Source organism: Lutra lutra, chromosome 3 (assembly GCF_902655055.1).
Source record: "Lutra lutra chromosome 3, mLutLut1.2, whole genome shotgun sequence".
Taxonomy (NCBI): Eukaryota; Metazoa; Chordata; class Mammalia; order Carnivora; family Mustelidae; genus Lutra; species Lutra lutra.
In genome coordinates, this window is record NC_062280.1 from 45,120,095 (window position 1) to 45,135,173 (window position 15,079).

At 50.8% G+C, this 15,079-nt stretch overlaps 1 protein-coding gene and 1 long non-coding RNA gene across 5 annotated transcripts in view; one reads left to right on the top strand and one right to left on the bottom strand.

Moving 5' to 3' along the window:
- The window catches only part of UBE2F (ubiquitin conjugating enzyme E2 F (putative)), a 54,688-nt gene extending 45,398 nt beyond the window's left edge, over nt 1-9,290 (top strand). For all 4 annotated transcript variants that reach the window (XM_047721520.1, XM_047721519.1, XM_047721521.1 and 1 more), the window contains 3 exons: nt 2,379-2,411; nt 4,688-4,750; nt 8,615-9,290. In XM_047721520.1, coding sequence (XP_047577476.1) covers nt 2,379-2,411; nt 4,688-4,750; nt 8,615-8,665 — 147 coding nt within the window. In that variant the 3' untranslated portion in view covers nt 8,666-9,290. The remainder of the gene's footprint in view (nt 1-2,378; nt 2,412-4,687; nt 4,751-8,614) is intronic.
- On the bottom strand, nt 9,289-15,079 carry LOC125095274 (uncharacterized). Its single transcript, XR_007125835.1, has 4 exons — nt 12,403-15,079; nt 11,019-12,371; nt 10,596-10,743; nt 9,289-10,047 (listed from the first exon to the last, which is right to left on the bottom strand). It is a non-coding gene; the product is annotated as an uncharacterized LOC125095274 (long non-coding RNA).

Consider the following 15,079-nt stretch of genomic DNA (forward strand, 5'->3'; position numbering starts at 1 on the left):
CTGCCAGGGTGGGGCGAGGGGGAGGAGGGAAAGGGCAGGTGTGGCCTCCATCTGCTCTGAGTTCCCCTGAGCTAGCCTGGACAGATGGGTGGCAACCCAGAGGCCAGGAGTGCCCTGAGGGAGGACCCCACCCAGGGGAGGGTGATGGAGAGGGTCGCTGCTGGGCCTGAACAAGTGGCCCCAGCTGCTTCTGCGGTGTAGGCTCTGGTTGGTTCTGGGGATGCACTCTGTGGGTGCTCCATGAGGCCACCGACTGTGGCTTCAGCTTAGGGCTTCTCTGCCGTGGTATCTGTAGGAAACCTACAGTTTCCTCCTGTTGCCTGAGCTTCTCGTCAGAGGCAACCAGGGCTTCTGGCTGGTGTTCACTTTGTAGTGAACAGTGCCTGACTCTGGCCATGGTTTCTGCTGGCCAATGAAGCCATCCATGCAGTCATCATAACCTTGGCCCTTCTCGTGCCGGATCCATGCTGCCCAAAAGAGTGCCCTCCTGCTCCTGGGCTCAGAGGGCAACTGGGTTCCCAGCCTGTGCGTCTCTTTAGCCCGGGACTCAGCACGAAGGCATTGTCATCCACACCCGGCCTGTATTCCCTGGTGACTGTGTCCTCCTCCTCTGCGGCTGACAGTTGTGCCAGGTCAACCTGAAAGGGTTATGGGTGTCAGAGTAGCATGTTTTGGCACTCACAGACTGCTTGACACATCGCACGATGCCATCTTCCTCTCTGTCTCCCCCCTCCCCATCTCTATCTTTCAAGAGCAGCATTGTTGCGCATGTATTAACTTAGGCCCAGTCACGTATGGATTACGAAAGTCGTCCCAGCTAAAACTATTTGTAAGGCAAACTCTGCGCCAAACACACACAACATAAGCGTGGCTGGCACTTCAGATGCTGCATTGGTTACTGTCCTTTGGGCCCCCAGGGGAGCCTGATCAGAACTAGACAGGCCTGAGCCCTGCCCTGCACACAGGTGCTGGGCTTTCTCTCCCCAGCGTCCTTCATACTTTAACTCTGTAGGCCCTGCCTTTGAACAGAGCTGCTGCGGATACACTGACCTCATTCCGTATATGCCAGCTTCCTGGTTCACCACTTAGAGACCATCTTCATTCCCACCCCTGCTCCCAGGCAGCTCCACTGCTCTTAGAGGAGGACACTGAGGCCCGGAGAGGTATGCATGGGTCACAGTGGCCCACCAGTGACTGCCTCAGTCCTGGGCCAGGTCTCTTTCTGTCCATGACCACACCTCGTGGGTGACAGCTGCCAACTCTGGTGTGTAGGCAGTATTATTGTGTATTGCCAAGTAGGCGCTTTGGGGGAAGAACACAGGGAAGGAGTTTGGGGCCTGCCCTCAGAGGACACTGCACACTTCCTACAGGCCTGACTCTGGGTCCTCCCCAGGTGTGGTCTCTACTGCCACAGGGCCTGGCCTGTCTTCTCGCCGTACCCCGGACATGTCCTGCCTACTTGGGACTTAGCTTTGGCACAGGGGTCCCTCCACCTGGAAGGTGTTCCCTCCTGCCATTTTTCTACCCGGCAGGCCCCGCTTCCTCTGGGAAGTGTCTCCTTCCTGCTGGCTCCTCTGTGGGAACACATCTGTGGGAGTTCTGCTGACACGCCTGTCTGTCCAACCTCTCCACCAGACAGAGAATGTGTGCTCACCCCCCGTTCCAGCCCCAGGTTCAGCTCACCCCAAAAAGACACGGTTGGATGGCTGAGCCAAAGCAGAGGCGGCAATTAAAATTGCCAACTAGCAGAGTATCAGCTGGGGCTGAGAATTGGCCTGATTTAGAAGACAAGACTGAGCTGGTGACAGGGAAGGCTGAGAGGGAATTTGCAGTTGAATCACAGATGACAAGTCAGTCCAGAGAGAGCACATTGGTTTTCCACCTTATTTTAATGAGAATTTCTGACCTTTGAATGTTAGGAAGTGTTTATCACTTTTTTTTTTAAGGTAATTAGAGCAAAATGGTTAGAGGCCTGTGGGGCTGTGGGTAATTAGCTTATCTCTAGTCCCCAAGAGGGCACAAAAACAACAGATTTTGTTGTAAAGATGACTCTTCAGAAGTCCCACACTGTACTGGAAGGTGAGGAGGAGGAGGTGATGGAAGCGGGGGGTTCTCCTGAGCAGACACAGCTTGTGGGCTCCCTGGGCTGGGTCTCGAGGGTACTTTGATTCAGTAATTACTTCCTGTGACTGCCCCCTCCAGATTTCCCAAGTCTGTTGTCATATTGGAGAGAAGTTATTTTAAATTTCTGTCTTTAGGAAAAACAGCACACTAAAGATAAATTCTGACCTACCACAGTCTATATTTCTCGGTCAAGGGTTTGAAACACTAAGTGCACAGGAGCCTGAAACTTGTTTTCTTCTTTCTTCTCATTCCAGGATGTTGTTTGGGGATTAAACTCTTTGTTTACTGTAAGTATATTGACCAGAATCCCAAGTTTTTCTTGAGTCCTCTGACTACTGCTTTTAAACATCACAGTAAGGATAACCTGGAGAGATTAAAAACAGCACCGTGTAGACACTGAACTCCTTCTTTCTGTAGGATTTATAGGAGACAGAGGAACAGTGAGATGGGATTCAAGGGGGCTTTGGGGTGGCACCTGGGGAGGTCATCAGGGAGGGAAGGGCCGGGGCCACGGCCTCCTTCACGGGGGCGGCTCTTCCTCTGTGGGCGCTGGGCCCACCCCGCTCCATGTCTGCCTTCGCCATCAGCCCTCTTCCCTCCCAGGTGTCCTGGTTTGGGTGAAGAAGTGTGGTCACCTGACCTCTAGGCTTTTCACAAACCCAGAACCTTAGAACCATTGTCTCCTCAGTGATGAGCTGCTGAAGTTTGCTATCTGCAGAAAACAGCCCGTCACAGGCAGGGACTGGAGGGCAGGAGGGGGTCAGGGAGAAGCTAAAAGCTGCTCTTTGGATTTTTTTTAATATAGTATTATTCTTTTGAGTTATTGCTCTTTGATCATAAAAGAGCTTTAGAAGAAATGAGCCTCAGGGATCTGTCTGTGGGGTGGGGCGAGAAGCTGTGCTGCTTTTGATAAAACTTGACCCTCCATGAAAACGAGCCCACCCCGTCCAGCCCTCAGAACGGGCGGGTCATTGGAGGGGCAGCTTCCTGGCCCGGGGCAGCTTCCTGGCCCACGGCAGGTGTGCTGACACGACACCGGCATCTGGGGCCAGGCTGCTGTCCTAGGTCACAGAGCTCTTCTCTTACCAGCAGCAAAGTAAAAAGCAGCAGAGCCTCAAAATTAGACCCCCAGGGCCCTGCCTCCCTCTGCCTTCTCATCTGTTGTCCCAGGTGATCCCTGTAGCAGAAGCAGCAAGCCCAGCACTTCTGTCTTCTGCCCTCCCTTCACCCCCGGGGAAGGTAGTGCTATCATTCTGTTGTGGTCCTGGTTTGGCTTTTTCATGGATGTGCACAGTTTTACTTCTAGAGCCATGAAGGCTGCAGGAGGATTTAAAATCTTCCCAGCAGGTCACACTGCTTTTTCATTGATTGAGCCTTTAATCTGACGCAGTCCCTGTCTCTCCAGTGCTCCACATTCTAGAGGGCCAACCGAAATTGCTGATTAAGCCTGTAGTGGTTGTTCCAGCCAATATGTTCATCTTAGGTCAGATACATGGTAAGGAAGATGGAGAGTTTGGTGTGTCTGGTGGTTTTCATATGCCCTGGGCATCTCATCTATGTGCTTTATATTTTTCCCTGTTTCTAGGACTTGAAGTCTAATTGTTCAACTTTACAAGTGATCATAGAGACTTAAGAGTTTTCCTTGCTATATTTGTAACATATTGGTCATACCTCATATTTATTTCCAAATCAGAAATATAGCCCCCAAATTAAACATTTCTCCTGAGGGAGAAGTACAGTTGTCTTACAGACGACTCTGGAAAGCAGTGACTTCTCATAAGAACAAATCTCACTACCTTGGTTTTTAAGAAGGGGAGTAGGCAGTATAAAGATAAGACATGGCCTCCAATTTGAAATCCATGTTGTTTCTCATGGGGAGAGGGGAGTAGCCATTCCAGGGTTTTCTTCTTAAGATTTTTTTTTTTTTTAAGTACTTTCTATACCCAACATGGGGCTCAAACTCATAACCCCGAGATCAAGAGTCTCATGCTCCAAACCCTACCTCAGGGTTTTCTAACGTAGAAATGCCTGGGGACAGGGTCCTGGCACTATCGTGCCTTCAGGCTCCACACCCCATCTCTGTTGGGTATGAGTGTCATGCTGTGAAGGGGAATAAAAAGATAAAAGGAAGATCTGGTTAAGGTCAGTGTAGAAGCCACAAACTCAGAGAAGCAAAGATGTTTGTCACAAATTAAAAGAAGAGATGAATTTTGGAGGAAAAAATGGGACTTTTATTTGGAAATGCTCATAATGAGAGTGGTTCTTTACATCAAAAAGAGCCTTAGAACTTAATGTGATCACTATCCTTCATTTTCACCAAACTTTGGACAGTTGTATATAACCATCATGATCTTTCAGTCAGCGGTTCACCAATGTTCAGAAAGCACCTCGTAGACCATGGGCGTCCATCACAGGACCTGGGATCCATAATGGGATCGCTCTACTCTCCAGCTTCTCCTGTTTGCTGAGTAGACTTCTGTCATCTGGCTCAGAAAATGAAGACTTGTGACAGCAGAAAAACAGATTCTTTCCGTTGTTTACTTTGGGTTTCTCTCTTTTTAAGGATCTTTTGAATTTTGATGATCCACTGAATATTGAGGCTGCAGAACATCATTTGAGGGACAAGGTAAGCTAGTGGTAGTGATCGAGGTTGATGGATTTGCCAAAAAGATGATTAGCGGCTCTTGCTCAAATAAGTAGGAGGCTGAGAATGGTAGGTCCATGCCTGAAATTGAAAGCAGTTGATTGATAAGTAATGTGTTGTGATAAATGTGAGTAAAGTGCTTGACCCAAGGTCAGACAGAGGTCCATGCCTGAAATTGAAAGCAGTTGATTGATAAGTAATGTGTTGTGATAAATGTGAGTAAAGTGCTTGACCCAAGGTCAGACAGAAGTGTTCCTATTAGATGTGATTTCCTAGTAGAATTCAGTCTGAGGGATTTAAAACAGGCCACTGTTACTTCACTGGATTGACAGTATGGGGATACAGCGTTTACACTGTCGGGTCCTCTAGCGTGCCTATGCACTGCGGTGCCCAATGCGTTTCCGTCCAAAACAATGAGGTCCTGTTAATTATTACTAATCATCAGTTCCTTTTTTTTTTTAAACTTTTTTCTTCCAAATCAGTGCATAAACCCTTACCCATTCTAGGAGCTAATAGTCCATAAAGTGGCTCTACCATACATTTTTCAACCATTCTCTGAGTGGTGGGCACTCAGGTTTTCCCCCAACTACAGATGATAATGCAGTCAGTATCCCTCTTGTGCACATCCTTAGAAGTGCATGGACGAGGAGTTGGGAGCAGGAGTAGGAGTCTGGGAATGGCTGTGGGATCGGAACAAGGCTGTTTGAGGTTGTGCAGCTTCACTTGGGGCCAGGCTCTTTAGCCAGTAAGGCCTCAGCAGACAGTCCTGCAGGGCTAACCTGGTTTAGTCCTAGAGCCTCAAATTTTTCTGAATTTGAATTTTCTGAACCGGCTTCCCTGTGAATCCTTGCCACCCTAGAATCAGCCACCCGAGGCTGTTACCCAACACCTGCCTGGAGTCTAGAAAGTTCTAAATGCCATCAGCTTCGTTCTAAATACTGTGCTGAAGAGCAGGGGCCTCTGTCTCTGGGAGACCTGTGACGGGCCAGAGCAGGGGGCATTTTAAATGTGCCATGTGTGATGTTTGCTACTACGGAAGAGCGGGCACCGCCAGAGCCGCACTGCTGGGCACGTACCCTGGCAGGGGCTCACCAAACCAGCAGGCACAGCAGGGAAACCGTGAGCCGTGCAGGGTCAGTGGGTGCTTCTGCTCAGGCAGAGGAGGCTGGGAACAGCAGAGGCCTTCAGCAGGTGTGCCATGGCATCAGGCGGCCCTGGGCATGGGCGTCCCCTCCGGCCATTCTCATGGCCTCGCCCACCCACAGCAGTCAGTGCTGGCTTTCACTGCCTGGCAAAGCCTTGGTTTGTCCACTGCGATGACAAGCCCTTGCAGGTGTGCTCCTGCCCGCTACCCCCCCGCACCCCTGCACCTTTTCAGGTGGCTCCATTCACATTGGAGCTCTACCTGTCACTGTCCCTGACATGGACTTCCCAGCTGAGCACTGTCTTACAGGCCGAGTCAGGAAGAGAAATCGATAATCATGGGAACACTTACAGGGCCAGGTGGAGAAAGACCAGTTATAAATGGTCTATCATTTTATTTTCTTCAAAGGTTGCTTCCTGCTCTTTGTGTGAAATAAGGGGAAGACTTGTATTTATGAACTGTTAGCCCCAGTATGGTGGACCTAAAATCCTCCAGACAGTGATGCCTCCACATAAGTCCCCAGACCCCAGCCCCATCCTCATGCTGAGTCATGACGACAGCTATTGAACTTGCTGCTTTATTTTGTGCTCATTGTGCACCCCAAGTTGGATTGGTGGCCACTGAAGTGCCAGGGGAGGGGCTGATGCTCAGGATCAACTCATGAACGGACAGTCCCTGTCCCCACAGACCGGACATGCTAGCAGAGGCAGAGCATAGATGAGGAAACATAAGCATGTGGTGGATGGAGGCCTGGGGGCGGGGGACAGTGGTGGGTCTTGCTGTTTTATGTAGCGTGCTCAGAGAAGGCCTTTCTGACAAGATGTGAGTAGAGGTCAGATGTGAACCAAATGGGTATCAGGAAAGAGTATTCTGGAGAATGTTACAGTAGTGTAAGGGCCCTAAGGTAGGAATGTGCTAGGGGTGTTGAGGGAGGAGGACACAGACTGGCGTGACTAGAGCTGGGGGGCAGGACGGCGGTGATTTGACAGCAGCAGCTTCCTCGGGTGGCCCTCCCAAGCCCTATCCCACCCACATCCCAGAGAGCATTTATTCTCCTGACATCTCCACAGGGGAGGGACTCTTGTTATCCCTGATCTGCTGAGGAATCAGAGCCACCATGGAGGTAACAGACTTGCCAGGAAGGGGCAGAACCCAAGATGTGAATGCAGGCAGTCTGGCTTCAGAGTCTATAGTCTTCCTGTGGTCTCTGCTCTGTGGGCCCTCAGGCAGAGGAAGGAGAGGAAAGCAGCAAAGGCTGAGCACAGAGGGCTTCTGGAGGCCATGAGCTCTGGGCTTTGTCTGGGACCAGGAGAGAGCAGAGGGGATGAGACTGAGCACCTGAGGGCAGGACGGTGGGGGAGCAGTGCCTGTGCGGTAGCAGTGCCTGTGCGGTCTACACATCCCATGAGCTGTGACTGTGGCTCCCTAGCGGCTGACGGTGCTGTTGGCTTCTGGGTCCTGTGGGAATGGCCAAGTCAGGGCTCGTGGAGTCCTTTCCACAAGTGCAGGCTCAGCAGCTCTCCATTTCCTCACCTGAGATGGCAGACAAGCCACCAAACCATTTTCAGACCTTAAAACCAGCAACCCACCCTGACTTTGAAAGGGTCACCATGTGAATTAAGTGTGGCAGAAGAGGAGGCCTCCTCCTTGTTCTGCCCCCTTCTAGACACCACTCCAGGCAAGGACTGGCCACAAGAGGGTGCAGCCAGCACAGCGCCTACCAGGGGCTCTGTGGCCTGTGGCCTTATCTGTCATGTGATGCAACTGAAGCAGTGTGACCCCATGGCCATCCTACAACACCTAGTAGCCGTGTTGTGGGAGTAAGAGGGTTGAGTTCCACCTGTCAGATCACAGTGTCTTGAATACTGAAGGCATGTGTTCTGGGGTGGGCAAGCTCCAAGTCCCTCATGGCGCATGTGGCCCCAGGGGCCCCTTGGTCAGTCCTACAAGGCCAAGGAACTCTGGTCTTAACATTAGACCTGAGGGGCACACCTTGGGCACTTTCCTGCCCATACTGGCCTGGGGACACCAAGGGCCACACTGTCCTCTCCTCACCAGGGAATCAGGCCAGGCGCCCAGGTGGCCTCTGCTTGATGCCTGGCGGGGGGGGGGGGGGGGGGTTGCTCTTCTGGGCACAGTAGTCACTCCGATGGTGGGCTTCACTCACGCCATGAAAAGTGGGCACGTTTTAAATAGGCAACAGGGTCTGGGGGGTGGTTCTAGGAAGACAGATCTGGGCACGCGTCCTAGGAGAACAGCAACTCTGACTCATCTGCATTTGAGGTCAAGAGCCTTGTCTTGACCTACACTGCCACCTTGACCATACTCTGGCCCTCACTTTCCCCATTTGCAAAACAAAGGGTCTTAGACTGCCTTCCACTCAGAGCTTCTGTGTTTGGGTCCCCACCCACAGCCCTCCCAGCACAGTGGCCCCCATGGTGTGCACCCCGCCTCCTGTGCATAGCAGGCCCCTGGAGTCATAGGGAGAGGGCATCCTGCTCCTTGGGCTTCTGATTATCCTGCAGCCTTGGTGGCTGGGGGGCGGGAGGTGGGGTGGGGGTTGGAGGCCAAGTCCTTCCTGTGCTCTGGAGAGCTCACAGTGGCTTCTTGACTTGGGCGGGTCCCACTTGTTCTGTTCTCTGTTTCCCTCGCTAACTCGCTCTCCCTTCTTCCTTTTCTCTCTGATCCCTCTTGCTCCACAGGAGGACTTCCGGAATAAAGTGGAAGACTACATGAAGCGTTATGCCAGATGATAGGAGGAGGAGACGGTGGGGCTGTGGACTGTGTGTTGTAGGCTTGTCTCCAACCTCAACCAAGAGGGAGCTCCCCCTCCCCAGTCCTCGTGCTCCCCTCAGACCCACAGGGTCATCCACATCCTGTGACCATGCTGTCCCGAGGAAGAACCTCTTCACGACTGCCCATTGTAGATGGAGAGTCCCACATAAATACATCAAGAAAATGTGTTTGGGGTTCTAAAGAGTTGTCTGCTTCCCTTAACATGTTTACTTTTTGGAAACTGTACTGTATAGGCTATTGATGAGATTCCTGAAAAGTTGTAACGAACTCAGAATTGAGGCTAGCGCTTGCTTCTCCCCCTTTTCCCAAAGTCCTTCCCTGCACAAGTGATGCTGATGATGTGCTCAGTGTAGCTCGCAGAGGGGCAATAAGAAACCCGCTACATACTGTGATTGGATGCACATTCTCTTAGCTCCTCCCACGGATGTTGGCCCTGCCTAGATGTTGTGAAGCTTCCCAGAATGCATAGTCATTCACTGTAGATCTCTTACTGAAATGCGTATTTTATTTAATGTAAGTATATTTTGGAACAGATTTGTAATTTGTACAATTTAATGCTTTAATTATTTTTTTCTATTCTCATTTAGTTTGTATTTTCATTGTATAGAGCAGACAGAAAGATGTTGGGTCAAGCAACTATTGAAGAGAAATACAAAGAAAATATGAAAGACACATTATTCCTTCTGTCCAAATGAAACAAGAATTTGGCTTTTAAAATCAGCTCTTGCTTTTGGGTCCAGATGGGATGAGGAAGTCTTGGAACCCTTGGAAGCTAGATCTGGATGATAACTGAAAAAGAGAAAGGAAAGGAAAAAGGCAGGGAGCCCTTTCTCACATGCTGCCCAGAGGAAACTGGTGGGAGCCCAGACCGGCCAGGGACTTGGTGTTTGCACAGCAGGCTTGTGGTTGTGAGCCAGTGGGCAATGCCAGAGAGTCAGAGCCTCATGTACTGAGGGACAGGAGGGGTACCTCAGCAATCAGCCACCAGTGTGTGAAGTCACTGAGACAGTACCTGTGGCTTTCTGAGACTGCTGTGCTTCCGGGCGGTCTGGGGGCCAGGAATCAGATGCAGCAGCAGCACGTAGCCGTCCGTATTCCAGCAGGCCCATGCTGGGTAAGAACACTAAGGAGGCAGATGGATTACTCCAGCATTTAGACATCTCAACGAGTGAAATCAAATGCAAAATAAATGTTTGTATGGTTTTCACCTGCTGCCTGCCTGGCACACTCAAGTTCACGGACAGCCTCCTTTGACCTCTGGATTCCCCTGTCTTCCATCTGCCCAGTCTGGATTGTTGTTCTTAATTTATAATACAGTCTGATTATGAGGTCAGTCTTCCTGGAGATCGGCAGGGAAGGAATATATGCTGTGCTTCCCATTTGTAATCAGGAATTGTACCCATTAGATTGGGGTGGGGGTGGGGGCTGATTGATGGGCCACACTGGTGCACGGAGCAGGAAGAGTGGGGCTGCATCGAGGGCACACTGGCCTCTTGGAGGCTCAGGGCCTGTGAGAAGACAACAGTAATCTCCCCTCCTAAAGCCTGTGAGAGGCACTGTAACTTAACACACTTTTTTTTTTCTTTTAAAGATTTTATTTATTTATTTGACAGAGACAGATCACAAGTAGTCAGAGAGGCAAGCAGAGAGAGAGGAGGAAGCAGGCCCCCTGCTGAGCAGAGAGCCCGATGCGGGGCTCGATTCCAGGACCCTGAGATCATGACCTGAGCTGAAGGCAGAGGCTTTAACCCACTGAGCCACCCAGGTGCCCCAACTAACACACTTTTAATTGGAGCTCTGGCCCATGTCCCAGGAACCTGGTCAGCTGGACCCAGGGCTGGCCTTTGCTCGGTAGGTCTGCAGCCAGCAGCTGGCCTGCCCACACACCTGAGTCCTGACGCCCCTCACAGCTGTTGGGGCAGCTCCCAGGCTGCACAGCTGGGGGTGCAGATGGAGGTGAAGAAGGGACATCAGCGCCCACAGGTGAATGGAAATAACGGGTGTTGTAGGTAAAGGAATGGAAGGGACAGCTGTTCTGGATCAGAGATCCAGTAATTCTTCAAAAATGACCTTTCTGCATGACAGAATCATCTCTCTCTGTCCAGTGGAAATCCCTCAGGGCCCTGCCCTTTACCCCATCTTGTTAAGAACACCACCCAGCCTGGCCCATCGAAGCAGAGAACTGATACTGTGCTGCCTACTTGGCCAGGGGCGGGGGGCAGCATGGCATCTTTTAGTGGCTGTAGAACCCTGACTTCCAGGCCTTTTTGGTTTCTTGAGATCTCCTCCCCACTCAGACCAAAGGAACACTTCAGGTTCTGGATCATGTGTTCCACCAGCCCGGTGATAATAGATTTCTTGTCTTCCCAGGGTGGGTGTACTGAGCCAGATGGGAGTGGAGCAGGCCCTTGGGACGTGAAGCTCCAAGATTTCTCCAATGTCCACTTGTGTCCCCATAACTCTGCTGCTTAGAATTTGATGGGTTGGCAGCATGTTTTTCGGGCGCACTCAGGAGGAAGCAGTTCCCGGATAGACTTGTCAGAAGGAAAGGCTCACATCTCCCCTTCCCTCAAGCACACCACCTGCAAATTACCTCCCTTCAAAGTCATAAGGAGCTGGGGCGAGTGTATGGCTCCAGTGTCAAGTGCTAACGCGTCTGCGTCCTTTGCTCCTCATCTGTGTTTTCATTCACTGTATTTGGAGTGTTGGCAGAGCTCTGGCTCAGGGCAGTGCCTTGGGTTCTGCTTAACAAGACCCCCTGATTCATCTCCTATCATTTACAAGCACTGACAGGCTCAGAGGGCTGTTTGTGATTTCTGCCATTGCAGATGAAGCTGGGTTTGGCACCTGCTAGAGCAGTCATGTGACCGAAGCTCATGAGAAAGCTTTGTAGAGAGCTGGTTCAGCGCATTTGCGGGATCTAAAATAGTTTGAACATACAGTCTTTAAAAGGAATATATACCTTGGTATTTACTAGTTTAAACATTTCATTTTTCCTGTGCCCTTAGTCTGCCAAACTTCCACACCGTCTTGGGTACGGGAGGCAAAAGCATGCTAGTCATGACCTGGCTGCCCCCAGACCAGTCCACAGAGTCCGGGCCACCTGGGAGCAGAGCCAGCATGTCTTCCTCCGATGGCATCGGAAACAGATGGAACAGCCCTTCTGCTGGGCTCTGGAGTTGAACAACAACAACAACAAAATCCCAGAGGGTGAACAAACTCCAGGCAGTGGCCATCTGTAAGATCTGTTAAACTTGTTCAAAGGACACACCCGCTGTTCTCTAGGGTTGCTCTGTTACCTCTCACAGCCTTTTAAAAAGTTGATGTGAAAAAAAAAAAAATCGCAAAATCCTACAAAATCAGACTTCTTGCAGATTTATCAGAATCTACCAGAATTTGTTTAATGTAAACTTCCAACCATTTGTAAAATTGGTTAGCCACCAATTGCAGCCTTTAACGAAACTCTTCCAGCAAGTACGGTCTATTCCAGGAGCGTTTTCACTTCATCCACTTAAAAAATGTTTCTCCTTGGAAAATCAGGTTTGTCATAAGTTCATTATTCTTCATGAAAGTGTGTCTAGCAAAATGCTAATAGTCTTAGCAAAATAACGTTTTTTCCTTTCCCTTTGCCAAAGAACCTGTAAAATGAGAGCACTCCCTTTCCTCCCTCCTTACTCCCTTTCCTCCTCCTTACTCCCCTTTCCTCCCTCAAAGTAACAGCAGGTAATTCACAGGCTTCTGTGGTGCCCAGTGAAGGCCCCACTCATGCCCTGGGTTTCCGTGGGTTACCAAAACTGATGAAAGAATTGTGGTTTGAAAAAAGTTCTTCAAAAAGCCCAGTGATAAACAAAAAAAAAACCAGTGATGAAGGCATTTGGGGACCTCACTTGTTAATGTCTATTTATTCATGTTAAGCTGTATAAAGGACTGAATTATAATCTTTTTTTTAATCCACCTTAGGGCTCATTCATTTTCATTGCCAAGTTCACTGAGCCAGAGTTCTTCAGTAAGTTCACTTTTTGGCTTACGTCAGGGCCCTCTGGAAGAAGAGCTTGCCCAAGTGTTCCCAGTGCTCGAGGAGAGACTGGGTTCCGGGCCCCAGCACGGTAGGGCGGGTGCGGTAATTGTCAGGGGCCATTGGCCAGGAAAACTACCCATGGATGGCATAGCACCTTGTGTGGCCTCCCCGTCGAGCCACTGGTCCATAGTTCACACCCAGCAGTGTTTCCTCCCCGCGCAGAGGGAGTCTGCTCAGTCTCTGGCCTCACAGGATTGACTTGTCTTGTGCAGTTTCCGGTGTTGGGTTTTTATCCTCTTGGGGTCAGACCGCATTGACCTGGCTCCCCACTCCGCTCCCATGCACACCACGTGGTACTCGTCAGTTGTTCTTCCCAAACATCTCTTTAAAAATTCATTCCAACCTCAAGAGCCCTGTTCACCTGTGTCCTTCCCTCCACCCCCCACTCCCAACCAGGGTAAGGCTGAGGAGCCGTAAGGTGGGGGCAGTCCCGGGGTGAAGAGCCAGTATCCTGTTCCTGAGGCGTTTCAGCCTCAAGTGAGTCTGAGAAGAGACAACCTGTCTCCCTGGGCTGTTTCTTGATGGATCGGGAGCAGGTGGAGTCCAGTGAGCATGGATCCCACTGTGGTTGCTGTGCGCCTTGCCAGACCAGTGAGGTGTGTAAAACACCACAGTTGATGCAGGAGAGCAGCACGACGGAGGGAGACCTGGCCGACATGCCAGTGAGACCAGAACAAACTGGTGGGATGGCCTCCACGTCCTCCCCACTTTGCCGCCAGAGGGCTTTCACCAAGCCTTTCACCAAGCCACATCTTCCCATTACCTCCAAAATAAGCCCCCAGGGCTTAGCGTAGGAGCACACTGTCACTGGTCACCTGTCCACTCTGCCAGCCCTGCCCTGATGACCCTGCCTGGCCTCAGAGTGCTTCCATGCCTTGTGATGAGCTCCACAGCTGTCTTGCGTGTCCTTTCAAGATCATTCAGGTCATGTGGTGCCGCCACTGGGAAGCCTACCTTACAGGCAGATGGGCAGTTCCCAGGGCATCCTCGTCCTGCCCAGGCTTCCATATGCAGTACTGCCTGTCCCAGGTGTCAGGTGGCATGAGGAGCACAGGACCTTAGCCATCCCACAGTAACTGAAGAGCTTAGTACAATGCCATCACTCACATGGAGTACATCCTCCAGGAGCTTTGGGGCACAAGTACACTAGCGAGTCTGCTCAAGACAGTCCTGTCACCAGGAGCTGGGCATGCCATTCAGCAAGGCAAGAGCTGTGGGGGGCACCTGCTACCACACAGGAGAGCAAACCTCTGTCCATCAGCTTGCACATGCCAAATCCGAACAGTCTGAGGAAGCTGGAAAGATTCTGTGGATTCTGTAGAGAAGAAATAATATCAAGCAGGATGAACAGGACATTGGAAGTGGGAGTGTGTAGGATTGGAAGAGACTTCAGGGAAGAAAACCACATATTTAGGAAAATGCAGTGAATTGCACCTTTCAGTTGGAATCAGAAAGTCTTAAGGGGACAACAGGCTAAAATGAAAGGACAACAGGATGAAACCATAGCCATTGCAACATCTCCACCGCAGGGCAGGGCAGATGCTGGAAAAAGAGATGATGGTGTGGGTACAAATTTGATGGCTTCTTCCAGTGTGCAGAAGAGAATGACAAAGAGGAGCCATCAGAAGGAAGAGAACAGAAAGGACACTTATACTAGCCTAAGATGGGGTGACAGGGCTGGGGAACCCTCCCATTTCAAAAAGCAAAAAAAAAAAAAGAGACAGAACTACAGTTTTCTGACGTCAGACACAGGCAAAACAGGACAGCGATCTCTGAGTGAGACCTGGAGTGAGACCCGCCTGGCTCGGACCAGGGAAGGGGAGGCCCAGGTGGACCCCAGCAGGCACTGACCTTGAGATGGAACTAATAATGTAGGAAGGCCAGAGGAGTTAGAGTTCCCAGCAGAGAGGGCCGCACAGAGAGCCAGCTCTGGAGACCTGCTGTGGGGTCCTCCCAGAGCATCCCTTGGAGACTGACCAGCATGTGTCCCTGAGGAAACTGCCTGCGGGTGGGGAAGAGCATCACCCAGCAGGAGAAGAGAAAATGACCCCTGGAGTTCACAGAAGGCCAGGAATTGTCCACGTTCCCATGAGCCGCAATGGATTTGTGATCTGCGGTGCGCTGGAGAGGGATGAGCTTGGTAATGAGAAAATAGATGCTCATGGCTGCACTAGTCCCACCCAAGTGTCTGGAAAGAAAGCCTTAAAAGGATCAAGTTATTTCAAAATGAACTGTGTCCCAGAACAAAGACAAACAGGAATTTTTTAAATCCAGATCCTGGATCACCTGAGTA